At 38.6% G+C, this 13,571-nt stretch overlaps 1 protein-coding gene across 2 annotated transcripts; it reads right to left on the reverse strand.

Annotated features, from left to right (window-relative positions):
* Window positions 1–46: 46 nt before the first annotated feature.
* On the reverse strand, window positions 47–6,873 carry LOC106716925. 2 transcript variants are annotated; one of them, XM_014510594.2, is made up of 7 exons: window positions 6,755–6,873; window positions 2,496–2,632; window positions 2,112–2,376; window positions 1,827–2,038; window positions 1,523–1,745; window positions 683–993; window positions 47–429 (listed from the first exon to the last, which is right to left on the reverse strand). In XM_014510594.2, the coding sequence occupies exons 1-7, from the start codon at window positions 6,768–6,770 to the stop codon at window positions 202–204; spliced, it is 1,392 nt and encodes a 463-aa protein (XP_014366080.2). In that variant the 5' UTR covers window positions 6,771–6,873; the 3' UTR covers window positions 47–201. The 2 variants fall into 2 exon arrangements, with proteins under 2 accessions (XP_014366080.2, XP_014366081.2); XM_014510595.2 differs by lacking the exons at window positions 1,523–1,745; window positions 1,827–2,038 and having other exon boundaries at window positions 48–429; window positions 6,755–6,871.
* Between the last annotated feature and the right edge of the window lie 6,698 nt (window positions 6,874–13,571).

Genomic DNA, 13,571 nt, shown 5'->3' on the forward strand with positions numbered 1-13,571 from the left:
TTCATCAAAATATAACACAAACAATTACTAGCAATAATAAATAGCTAGATAAAATATAGTTATTATGCAGTGCAGCAAAATAATATAATTATAGGCACAGCGTGAATCATCTTTATTCGTCTGAGCAGTTTCACTGCGCACAAAGCTTACTTGCTACGTGATATAATATCATAATTTTTTTTTTCTTTCACTTGTCATGTTTTAAGCCATCAGTACTTCATAGTCAGGGAAACCTAGTTCCTGTCCACCGAATGGGATGTAGCAGACACCGTGCGAGGGTTGTACTTTCCCCGTGGTGATGCTGCCCTCATGACGTACACGGCCGATGTATAGAGGCTCCCCGTCTTCGGACTCGCCGCCAGGGAACGCCCCCGGAGGAATGTTGGATCCACTCACAGGCACCCAGTTGTTAGGACCACCCACAAGGACCTGAAATTAAATTTACATCTATAGAAAACATTGATATTTATATTATAATTGATTCCTGTTGGAAACAGTTCTGGCATACCATTTTCACTACCCATTCGTGTTTTTTTAATACAACTTTTTTAATGTCACTGTTTGATGGTTTCACTGTTTTTAGTTTTGAGAGAAATTGGTGAACACATCATCAGCTAATATGACTAGATATGATTTGTAACTCGATAGTAGAACGTCGTTATAGTGGTTTATTGTTGCCTACCTGATATTGCCCTTTGCCGTGTTCCTGTCCGCCCCAGGGAACGTAGGCGCAGCCGTGAGAGGTAACCAGTTTTCCGGGCAGCATGGCGCCCTCGTGCTGTGCGCGGGCCACGTACAGCGGCTCGCCGGAGCAGTCTTGTCCGCCGACCACGGCGCCCGGCACTACCTGCCCACTGCTCGCGTCCATCCACACGCCCGCCCCGCCCGAAGGCGCCACCGCTGGCGCTGCGCCCGGGTAGCCCGCCGGCGCTGCGCCGGGGTAGCCCGCCGGCGGACTGTACAGGGCCGCCGCTGTAGGCGCCGATGGCGCTACTGTATAGTAAAGATCGTATTAAAAAAATTGTTGGTACTTTGTCTTAGTTTTATTTGATAGCAAAGAAAAACGTTAAAATAAAATTTGAATTAGACGAAAAAACATAACGGAAATTTTAAACTAAATATACATACATATGCATGCACTTTTTTTCATGGCAGCGGAGGTTACTTAAAAATTAAGAACAACGTAATAATCACTAATGCTTCTGTAGATATGTATACGTCCTTGTATGCATGCAATGTTATCAAAATAATTAAAACTGATTATAAAGAAACAGTAAAGAAAGAAGCCAATTTACTCAAAATGTACCCAACATACCACGAAAACCATTCAACATCTGGATGTATTTGCCGAGGACTAGTTATACACATACGAAAATACAGAATCTATACATTAATCGTGTAATATACAAATTGTTAGATGCATACTTGATTATATGCGAATGTATTCAATGACACAGAAAATACATAGAAACAGCAATTAACATCGGAAGCAAAATCTCTAAAAATTGTATCGACACTCAACGAGACGCTCCGCCGCTGTAGAAATGCCTGATGCGCCAGCTGCCGTGCGCGCCGTAACCCGACCGTACCCCGAAGTGCGTCACCGGGAAGGGGGTCGGGTCTACCCACTCCATTATCACTGCCCCATTTGACCCGTCGCGAACAATCAACCTGCCGCATCTCCATTCGATCAGGAATTTCCTAAACTCGTTGGGATTCATCAGACCGGGCGTCGGAACTGTCACCTACGGACCGTTACAATGCCTTACATTCTGTGATCGATTTACAATTAATATCTTATTACGACACTTAATCTTGTACGCTACCTTGTCGGGCTTCTGTCTGCAGTGTCTGATAACGGACTGGGTATTCTCCCAGCCGCCGAGGATAAACTCGTACATGGGATCCATCTCGCCGGGTCCCGGCGACAAACATACGTGGCAGTTATGGGGACCACGGTACTCAAATTCCAGGGAGCCGGCCGCTACGGGTCCGAATTTATATTCTAACTTGTCCGGAGTGTTGAATTCTTCCGCCTCTGCATCGATAATCTGGTATTTATTTATCGGTGTTGGGTACACTTTGATACTAGTCGCGTTACGGCTACTTACCTTCTATTTTCCAAGTGCCGGTAGCGCCCCAGCCGGTGCATACGCCGACGAAGGCGACGGGGAATGGTTCCGGGTCCGCCCAAGAAATGAAGGGTATGCTCTCGCCTTCGCGGCCAGCGGAAACCACGCCGCCGTCCCAGCGCACCCAGAAACCGCGGAACTCGCCGCCGTTCACAATACCGGGTGTTTCTATTTCCACCTTGTCTGGCCTTGTTTTGTTCTTCCTGATCACACTCTTTGTGTTTCCCCAGCCGCCGATCATAATCTAAAATAAGTTTAATAAAATAAACTACAGATTTAATTCATGTGAAGAATCTTTCTTTTGGCTAACCCAAATTTTTATCAAACTACACGATCTTACTGACGTTACGTGTCTTTAATTACCTCGTATATCGGCTCAGAATCTTGGGGAGCCATAGTAAGAGCGACGTGGGCGTCATTGGGTGTTCGCACTTTGAACTGGACAACGCCGCTGGACACTGGAAAGAACTGGTACTGGAGGTTGTCCGGAGTAGACACATCTGTAAAAATTACGTGTCACGTTGTTATTGAAAGTTTGAAACAACTTAATAATATGAAAGCTTTTTATTAAATATCTGAACTAAAAATTCTCGGCAGGTTCGAACAATTCTAAATATAGGCGTGCCGTTGTTTGCGGGCATAGTGTTCGCATAGTTACTTTAATATGCCTGTCGTATTACATGGTTCAATGCACCTAACTGTGATGATAATGATTTTACGTTCCCTTGGAGAAGTCGCGGAACATTATGCCATACAGAAATAATGAACAACTCCAATCCGTATATTAAGGAAAAATAAGTACAGACGAATTAGTAATTTCTTCCTTTTTTAATTAGGATAGTAATGGATCAATCCACGATAAAAACCATGTTTTACTAATATTATAAATGATACGTTTAGATAGATGGATGAATGTTTGAAAGTATCTCCAGATGTAGAATATAGTCTGGAAGAACACGTAGGCTACTTATTAAGTTTTTTTTCAATTTCGCGCCGTCGAAGTCGCGGGCGATAGCTAGTGAGTAATATATCCTCATTTGTTTTAACACTAATCGACGACTAGGAACCGTAATTTTTTTTATATAGAAGTATTGAGTATAAAAATAAATTCTTAAAATGTAGTAGATATCTTGAAAACATATTTTAGTTATGTTATTTATTATAATATCATTGTATTTAAATATTGATTTCTTAAAGTAGATATACGTTTCTATATGTTTATTTCCGAGTGGTACAGTATGATGTCATACGATTGAATCAATGTTGCCCGACCTTCGGGCGCCCGTGTTGTTGCGACGAGAAATTGGGGCAAAACTTGCGCAGTAACATTGATCAATACTCTACTAACTGATGAACAGAATTATATAACCAGATGTTTTTGTGTGGAACGTGTTTATTTCGTTCTTACATATTGGTATGTAGATAAAAAAATAACTATTGAAGGTTTTATTTTTGGCTATTCGTATCAGAAGTATTAAAAATCAAATTCATATGTAATAAACGTATTTGAATTTTGAATTTGGAATGTTAACATGTTTGTTTTATATTTATGTGTCATACAATTTATCTTTTACTAGCTGTCGTCCGCGAGGTATTAAAAAAAACGTAATAACTAGCATATGTGTTCTTCCAGACTATGTTCTACATCTGTGCCAAATTACATCAAGATCCGTTGAGCCGCTCTGAAGATACCTTCAAACAAACATCCATCCATCCATCTAAAGCAGTGTTTCCCAAAGTGGGCGATAACGCCCCCTTGGGGGCGTTTGAAACCTAGGAGGGGGCGATAAGGGGCCCAAAATGGGGTCTATTGAAATTAATTAAAGTAATGAAATTGTCGTTTTTAAGTTTTAGGGCTGAATAAAAATTAGGGGGCTCTGAAATATAATTGATTTTCAAAGGGGGGCGGTGAAGGAAATAAGTTTGACAATCACTGATCTAAAGTATAAACATTCGCATTTATAATATTAGTAAGATTAGTTCAGGTGTTCCTAAATTTTACACTTTGTCATCTGTTTTATTTAATTTGTGAATAATATATTTATTCGAAAACTAAAAGTTCCGTGTAACTTCAAATTGGAAAAGTTAGCTTAGCTACATATATTACTGTTATTGTAAAGTTACAATATTGTACCTACATATAAAATTGTCTTTCGCTTTTCTACTTTAGCTCACTAAATTTAAACCAAAATCAACTTTAGTAAATTATAGGTAAACGTAGTTACGTGATAATAAAAAAAGATCTATAAGAATGTTTTTAAATTATTTATCTTAGCACGTTTTAAGAACATGTCATATACGATTAAAATGAGTCACAACTCCCACGCTGACAATTTATTTTAATTTTACAACACGTAATGCTAACTATCCTATTACGTGAATACTCAGTTGCTAAACCTAAGAGTCTAAATACTTACAAGTCTGCAGGCCAACGTTCGATTCCAAACAAGTTTTGATTTACAGTTTTAAATTTACATTTCATGTAAGTTTTTGACGGCTTGACTTTATTTAAAAAGCACAGGTGGTCAGGAGCAGCCAAATAGAAAGTCTTAGCTACAGATTCGGCAAAGGACAGTTCATGAGTTTAACTTTGTTTCCCTTAACCAAGCCCTTAATTTCTTATAATGTTATTAATGTAATAAAGTAGGTATAATACTTCTCACATTTTCATGGAAAGCGGCGATTGTATAAAAAATAATTCCAAGAATACCTAACCTAAAACGATTTCAAGGTCAAAGCTGAAATAACGAGACAGATATTCATCTGAGAACGCAACTATTATGACGTACATAAGTGCCGCAGAATTCTTTTGAAACTAGACTTCAGAATAGAAAGCTATTTTAGGTCCTCATCAGTAAACGACCTTTAAAATATGAAGGACTTGTATGCAAACATAGAATTTATTGACCTTTACATACCAACGGCTGGGATGTGTCCAATTAATTTCCCAACAAATGTTATTACTTTTAGATTTGTTAGTTTTAGTCATCGATATGTTGTATAATTACGGCGTTTACAGACGGCGTTGGCGTTTAACATAAACTCGGTGTTATATAAAATACCCAAGGCAAGTTGTCACGTCATTTCGTATTATGCTTAAAAATTTGACTATCGATTAAAACGCCGGTTACAAAATGCAGCGGCAAATTGAAGAATTAAGTTAAGTTTCTTATCACTGTTACTGTTAATCAAAACAAACAAAATGTCATCAAGTAGTGGTTTTAAAAATAATGCAAATACTACGTTTTCAAAGGACTTTTCACAAAATCATAATGATTTTAAATATATTTACTGTAGCGTATTAAAAAAAGTTACGATTCTCAAAGCGAGCAATTAAAGTCGCGGAGAATCAAAAGGTTATCTGACATTTAAAAATACTAATATGTCCATAGATAGGATAGGATGAAACTAATAAAAATCATTAACAAACTGCATAGATTACTGGAACTTGCAAAGTGAAGATGTTAGGTTTAGATCACGTTAAATAAAAATAATATCAAAAACAAACTAACAAACGAAGATGTGTGTTTTGTGTTATGTTAATAAATATGCAAAGGTAATTTTCCATTATAAAAAGTACGTTAAAATGTACTTAAAGGCTAGATTTATTACTGTGAGAAAAGCAGTCTCATGGTCACATTAACGATGCAACCAACAACAATTGAACGAGTTGTCTTTTTGCGAGTTTATATAACGCCGAGTTTATACAAAACGCCGAACACGTTGGTAAATGGCCGTATTGTATGACTGCGAAATATCGATGGTTGGTTTTAGGTCCTACATCATACGATTCTTTTCGCATAATGTAGGTTCATTCATAATTATTATTATCTCATTTATAAAACCAGTCATTCATAAGCCATAATAAATCTAAATAGATATATTTTCTAGCAGGATGCAAAGTTATTTTTATTTTTGTTTTTAGATCGTAATTAAAATTAATATGCTAAAGCGTAGAACGCTACTTGGGTTTTCGATTTACATTCCTATCAGCACACATAGTAGGTAGGTACCTACTTATACATATTCCGTATATAGAAGACATTTGTGTTATAAGGTGAAACGAAGGACGACAGGTGCTTCCACAATAACAGACGCAGGATTAAGTGATCGTTAACTACGAGTATAATATAAAAGACCTTGCTTATTGTCACACAATCAAAACGACCAATGGAAATCTTTGCTTGACCAGATGAACTCATTGCTAAGAATAAGATTTACACTGTACATAAGTAGGTAGGTACCATATATTTAAATATTTAATTGATAAATTTATGATCTAAGGCTAAGGTAAACCTTTTGATTTCCATATATAAACAATGTCTATGATAACGTTTTAATAAAAAAGTTTTAATAACAAATAATCTTGATGCGATTACATCCACTCCGGAAAGTTTTTAATATTGTGGATTCTTCGTTAAGGTAGTTTAGTTTTTGCCACACCCGGCTTTGGCTTCTGTCCAGAAAAACGCCGGCTGGTTTATTTACCCCAACATCAACAAATGTTATTAGAAAAAATTGCAAATAATAAATTAGAATACGAACATTTTAATATCGATAATTAAAAAGGGTTCAAATCCATCGCATAAGGCCTTTATAAGTACTAAGAAAAGTCTACTCACCCATGACATTAGCCATGTTGTAAATTCTTTAAGAACTTTTCACTGCTTGCGAAAATAAAACCGTCCGCTTTCGTCCGCGATATTTGAAAACTGAGCTCGGGTGAGACCGCATTCCGCGGCCTCGGCCCTCGGGTCGCGTCGAGTATAGCGTCGCAACGCAGAGATGATGTCATAGGTACCGGTTGCAAAAAAGGTACGGCATTTTGGTTAGTTTTTAAATCGAAAATGTATTAACTAACCTTAATTTCGAATGCAGAATGAGGACATATAATACATAAAACATTTTAGGTATGCAAATTTATATTCATTGATGTAAGAATTATAGCGCTGATTTTCAAGCGTAACGAAGCAAAGCGACTATAATATGAAGTAGGTACAAACTTGCTTTAGCCTTCACGTTTGTTGAGTACGTAAAGGCCAGTAAACAACATCATTCATTATATTTATGCTTTCTAGATAACTATATTGAAGAATTCTTCATTTCCGTAAACAACAGAAACATCTCGATATGTAATGACTTTATAAATGCAGCCAATTTAAATGGAATTAATTAAATATTAAATTTAAAAGGCAAGGTACCTATTACTTTCGAATTTTTTAATTGACCTTTCCAAAAAATAATCTTAATATATCTACAGACCGGACAATTTATCAAAATTGTAATAAGCTCTCGGTGTTGTAGTTTTATTACTGTAACTATATTGATAAATTAAATTGGTGTGCCTGTACGCAACTTGAAAATCTTGTCACTTTTAAGAAAAAACAATTTAAAAAAGAATTGTCTCGTTAATTAGCTGTTTGATTGTCCGCAAGTTCCTAGTTATAATGGAAAAAGAATATTAATAAAAACATACGAGTACAAAAAAGAACTAAATTATATTATTGCATAAGAGATTTAATTATTTTCTGTGTTGTATTAGGAAATTTTACAATTTCAAAGAAAATGTGGCGTCTACTTTTAGTTAGCTTTCTAACTACATGACGTCACAGTGATGATGTGACGTATTAGTGAGTGCCGCCAGACATGATTGACTGATTAAATGCAACGGATATTTGTCTCTAAAACGTTTTTACCATATGTACTTTTTAGCACTGGCTATCATTGTAAGGATGTAGCCTTAAGTTTTTAAATTTCCGAATTGCCCCCCTCTAAATCCAAATGTCCCCCGGGTGGGGCGTATGCCTCACCTTGGGAAACACTGCACTAGAGGTATATTTATGAGTCACATTCCAAATTTAACTTAGACATGTAATATATTTTGAGGTAAAGGGCAAGGAACTAGAATAATGTTGACAAAGACAAAACATGAGATCTGAAAGAAATGTTTTTGCAATTTGGAAAGAGCAGCAAAGAATAAGTTTGTAAAGTAAGTCGAATAAGCAAAAAAAAAAACAATCAGCTTGGATTTAAAAACATTATCGAGGAATATAATTCGAAGTAGACTCTACAATTACTTAAACCTAAAAGATTCACTTTACGATGTCTCCTCCTATCTTCCACTATTTTCTCGCAGTCTTCTGTCCACCACTTCTTCTTTTTTCCTTTCCTTTTGCCTATAGTCTTTAAACCCGCTTGTTTGGCTGTGTCTTTAACTTTCTCCCAAAGGTCTTCGATATCCATTTCGTCTACTTTTAGTTCGCTAAATTTATTGCTGGTCTCTATTTGGAATTGGGTGCCTGTAGCTGGGTCCTTAAGCTTCTCCACGTCAAGTAAGTCTTCTTTATCTACTTTGGCCCTTTTCTTGGTATTTATTTTTGGTTTTATTTTGACCACTTGCAGGTAGTGGTCACTATCGCAATCTGCACCCCTGTAAGTTCTGACGTCTTGTATTATGCTCTTGTGTCTGTCATCGATGAGGACGTGGTCAATTTGATTGACGGTCAGTCCGTCAGGGGACTTCCATGTGCCCTTATAGATTTCCTTATGAGGATACATGGTGCTCTTGATTACTAACGACTTTAATGTTGCAAATGTAATCAACCTTAATCCATTATCATTGGACATGCTGTGTTTGCTATGTCGACCAATTGTGGGCACAAAAGCCTCCTCCCTCCCAATTTGCGCATTAAAGTCACCAATTAATATTTTGACATCGTAGCTGCCAGCCTGGTCATATAGGACTTCTAGGTCTTCGTAGAAGCTGTCTTTGGAAACCTCACTAGATATTTCTGTGGGTGCGTATGCATTGATAATTGTTATGTGGGAGAAACGGCTTTTGAGTCGAAGCAGACAGATCCTGTCTGAGACAGCAGTAAAACTGAGGATATTTCCTAGTAAGCTATTCCGAATGAGAAAACCAGTTCCCTTCACATGGTGTCCGGAGTCCGAGCCGCTATAGAAAAGGGTAGCTCTGTTGTCGATGTTACATTCGCCTTGCCTAGGCCATCGGACTTCCTGTAGCGCCGCTATCCCTATACCATAGGTCTCCATTTCTCGCAGGACATTGTATATGGACCCTGGTCTGTAAAGACTCCGCACGTTCCATGTGGCTAATCGGGTGTCCGATGTTCCTCGCCAGTGTTCGTTGAGTTTGGGATCAGATTGTATTCTCTTCTCTTTTGTCGGTTTCGTAACAATTGGTTTTTTCCGTGGGCGAGTTGTCAGCCCGCCGCACAACCCCCATACTGCTGGAGGACCACACCCTACTTTGGTCAGCGAGCCCATCGGGCTTAGCCGGATAGCGTAGCTAAGCTGTACTACCGACCACCCCCCCATCCGCCACCCGGAGGACGCTCCCCATACGCCGTGAGGGCCAGCGCGGAAAATAGTGGAAGATAGGAGGAGACATCGTATTCTCGCAGAACAAGACCCTCGACAGAAGCCGAGATATGACGAACTTAGACGGCAAGCGCAAAGAGTAATACGACAAGCCAAAAGGAAACATCTAGAAGATAGGATAAAAGAGATGGAAACTCTAATAAGAGCCAATGAGTCACACAAGTTTTACCAAGAGATTCGCGCTGTCAAGAAAGGATATCAACCTACCGCACAGATTCTTTTGGATGACGAAGGCAATCTTGTAACAGACACCGAAGATCTCAAAGAGATGTGGCGGTCCTACTTTCAGGGTCTATTGAATTGCCCAGAGCCAGAGCAGACTGTTAATTTAAACTGTGAAGCAAATACACATACTGACGTAGCGCCATTATCGTTTGAAGAAGTCAAGAAGGCGATAATGAGGCTGAAAAACGATAAAGCTCCTGGCATGGACAATTTGCACGCCGAAATCTGGAAGTACGGAGGAGTCGCCACCCAGTGCAAACTATATGAGCTACTATGTAAGATATGGTCTTCAGAACAACTGCCGCGAGAGTGGAAAGTGGGTATCATCATCCCTGTCCATAAAAAAGGATGTAAGAAGACGTGCTCAAATTACCGAGGAATTGCTCTGCTCCCGACAGCGTACAAGGTACTATCCTACGTGCTACTGAATAGACTAGAACCCTACGCTGAACAAATCATAGGGGATTATCAGTGTGGGTTCCGAAGAAACCGTAGCACGGTGGACCAAATATTCCTCCTGAAGCAGCTCATGGAGAAGAAATGGGAGTACGCACAAAGCATTCACGCACTGTTCGTGGACTTTAGCAAGGCCTACGATAGCATAGACAGGGGATCACTATACGCCATACTTAACAACTTCGGAATCCCACAAAAACTCATCAATCTGATTAAGATGGCCACCCAAGAGAGCAAAATGCGCGTTAAAGTTGGAGGCGAAGTCACTCAGGAGTTTGGGGTAGTCACCGGGCTAAAGCAAGGAGATGCGCTGTCCCCTATGTTGTTCAATATAGCACTGGAGCATGTCATAAGAGAAGTGCTGACACTAGACACCGGCATACGGCTAAATGGACAACACAGGGTGATTGGATATGCCGATGACCTAGCCCTTCTGGGTGAGAGTAAAGTGGAAGTGGAATGCTCAGTTCGAGCTCTAATATGCGAAGCTTCTAGGGTTGGGCTCAAACTTAACCATGAGAAAACGGAATATCTCCACATGAAACGCTATAGAAATGCGAGACAAAAGCGTGAAGATCTGCGCGTTGGAGATATTTTGTTCAAAGGGACCGCTAAGTTCAAGTACCTAGGATGCACTATAACGGATACCAATACACGAGAAGAGGAAATTAACATCCGGATTCACAACGCCCTCCGTTGTAGTGCTGCCCTGCACAAGGTGTTAGTGTCTAAGCTATTGAGCAGAAGAACCAAAATGCGAATATACAAAACTGTAATAAGACCAATCTTGATATACGGCTGCGAGACTTGGACATTGACCCTTAAAGAGGAAAATATGCTTCTGGTGGCGGAGAGAAAAATATTGCGCAAGATCTTGGGCCCAAAGCAAAGAGAAGACGGCAGTTGGAGAATCCGCTACAATGCAGAAATCGAGGCGCTGGTGGGCGAGCCGAATATCCTAGGAGAAGCCAAAGCTCACAGACTCCGATGGCTTGGCCACCTTATGAGGATGGGGGAAGATCGGAATGCCAAAGCAGCGTATCTCGGGACCCCGACTGGCCGCCGACCTATCGGCCGACCTAGATACCGCTGGCGTGACGCTGTAGAGCTAGACCTGCTGGAGCTACAAGCGATGGACTGGCAGGAGAAGGCACAGGACAGACAAGTCTGGCGATCTCTTGTGTCGGAGGCCAAGACCCACTTTGGGTCGCTGCGCCAGCGGAGTAAGTAAGTAAAAGATTCACTTTATAGAAAGTAATTACTAGTAAAATAAATGAGTCACATTAAATCTTTGTTCATAGTCATCTTAAACAAACAAGGTTGTAATTAACGGTGACGTCATCACAACATTAAATTTTATAGCGTAGGACTACGGTCACAACTTTGATCACTGTTTATTTTAAGAAATTACTTAATGCGTCATCGAATGTTTTATTAATATTGTAACGTAATATGTCTAGACCTGCATTGGTTTTTTTTTAATTTAGACGGCAGTTCAGATCAAGGTTAATAAACATAACGATGTTTAATTGCAATGACTCACATCATTGCTGTTATCTTCTCGACCAATTACATACCAAGATACCAAGGTTCTAGTGCCATCTAACGAGTAGTAGCTTTTCTCTTAAGCGCCATCTATATTGTGGCAGTTTCAAATTTAAGCGCCATCTATATGTGAAAGAAGAACTATGGTTGAAGGTGTTAAGTTTTGAATTACTAAGTATGCAAGGTCTACATAAGATGGCAGTATAAAAATTTTAGACTGGCAATTTTTAAATTAGGATGAAGATATTTTTCAACATACAACGAGATGGCGTTTTAGATTATTTAAATAAAGCGAAAGGGTAGGTTTGTTTTTAATAATTACCAATTGAATCCACATAAATTATTAATTATAACTAACAGAGAAAGTCTAGAAAATCTTCTTATTGACGTCCTGAGATAACCAGATTACGTATGTAATCTTAAATCATTTTATCGTTTTGTAACCAAAAAGTTAAACGGTTACTTTCATTTTTTTTTTTTATTAATGGTTTAAAATTATTATGCTACGTAAGTTAGTGACGGCAGGATCCAGGATTGGCATCAGTTGGCAGGGCAGGACTTTCGTTGAAAGTGAAATGCGAATATTAGACGAAAAAGTAAAAATTCAATATTTTAATTCAGTCCCTGATTACTAAATAGATAAATGACAAACTACTACCATTGATACTTAATACATACATATATGTTTACAAAAAATTGCGCACTTTCTACACCATAAAGGGATGTCATGCGTGACACAAATTTTTAGATGATTCCATTATTAAAAAAAAAACGCTCTTTGAAAAATCTACCATCTGCTGAGCCGAAAGCTAGGGCGGCTAGAGCAGCTGCCGCCGCACGCGCGCCTTCACAATAGAAGCGATCAATGAACCCATAACCCCCACCCTAAAACTACCACCACACTGATTTTTTTACATTCATCTCTATTTCTATCATCTTACGTTTCCTTTTTCTGTAAACTGTGCTCGAACCCTTAGAGGTGCACTTTTTGTTTAGGTGTCTGTTATAATGTAAAGTAAATTCAAATGTATAGTAAACTTTTTCGACGATTGATTTTGGAACAGCTGATTTTTTTTTCTATATGGTGTAAATATTGGATCACATTTTGTTCCACGCTAGAAAAGTGCAGAGGTTCCCGTAATTCTGTGACCAAGAATTTATTTCATTCTTTACAAAGTTAAGAAGTTTTTGCTTGTCAATTTAAACTAGTCTATTTTGATATAGCGACGGAATATTTGTTTCTTTGTAATACACAAATGATGAAAAATAGATTACTAAATATAAGAAAATTACAGGATCCAGTAGTTAGGGTAATTGTACATTTTGTAACATTTAATAATTTATAATACTAAATAAACTATCCCTACGTCAAGTTACTATTTCATGAAGTCATGAGAAGTGGTCTATAAAGAAGGAAGCAATCGAAAATGCGAATTATCTGATGTTAACTATATCACAACTGCGTTATTTGAAGAAGAGTTGAAGTGTGAATTGTATAAACCACGAAAGACAACATAAGGACAACCTCGACTTAACACACACACACACAAACGTATTATGTTTATAATCAGTCATTTAAAATATTATAACTACGAGTATACCTTTTTAGGATGGAGTTGCAAGAGTGTTGGAAGATGCTAACAGTGGTAGACGCTAGCAACAACATCTGTTGCACAACTGGGTCGTTTAAAGAAGATAGGTGTGAAGTGGAAGCAACTCCGTGTTTCCTCTGATGAGTATGCGAGCCGGAGCCTTAATTTTAGTCCTCATTCCCTTCTAACCCTTTTAGGAAAGGATGAAAAGGGAAGTGGA

This window comes from Papilio machaon, chromosome 2 (genome assembly GCF_912999745.1).
Source record: "Papilio machaon chromosome 2, ilPapMach1.1, whole genome shotgun sequence".
NCBI classification, from domain to species: domain Eukaryota; kingdom Metazoa; phylum Arthropoda; class Insecta; order Lepidoptera; family Papilionidae; genus Papilio; species Papilio machaon.

Excerpts from the sequence above, each read along its gene's own strand:
- LOC106716925 (XM_014510594.2), bottom strand. Across the intron at positions 2,039-2,111 it reads CGGCACTTGGAAAATAGAAG|AGGCGGAAGAATTCAACACT; the intron begins GTAAGTAGCCGT and ends TTATCGATGCAG. Across the intron at positions 994-1,522 it reads CTACAGCGGCGGAGCGTCTC|TAGCGCCATCGGCGCCTACA; the intron begins GTTGAGTGTCGA and ends TTTACTATACAG.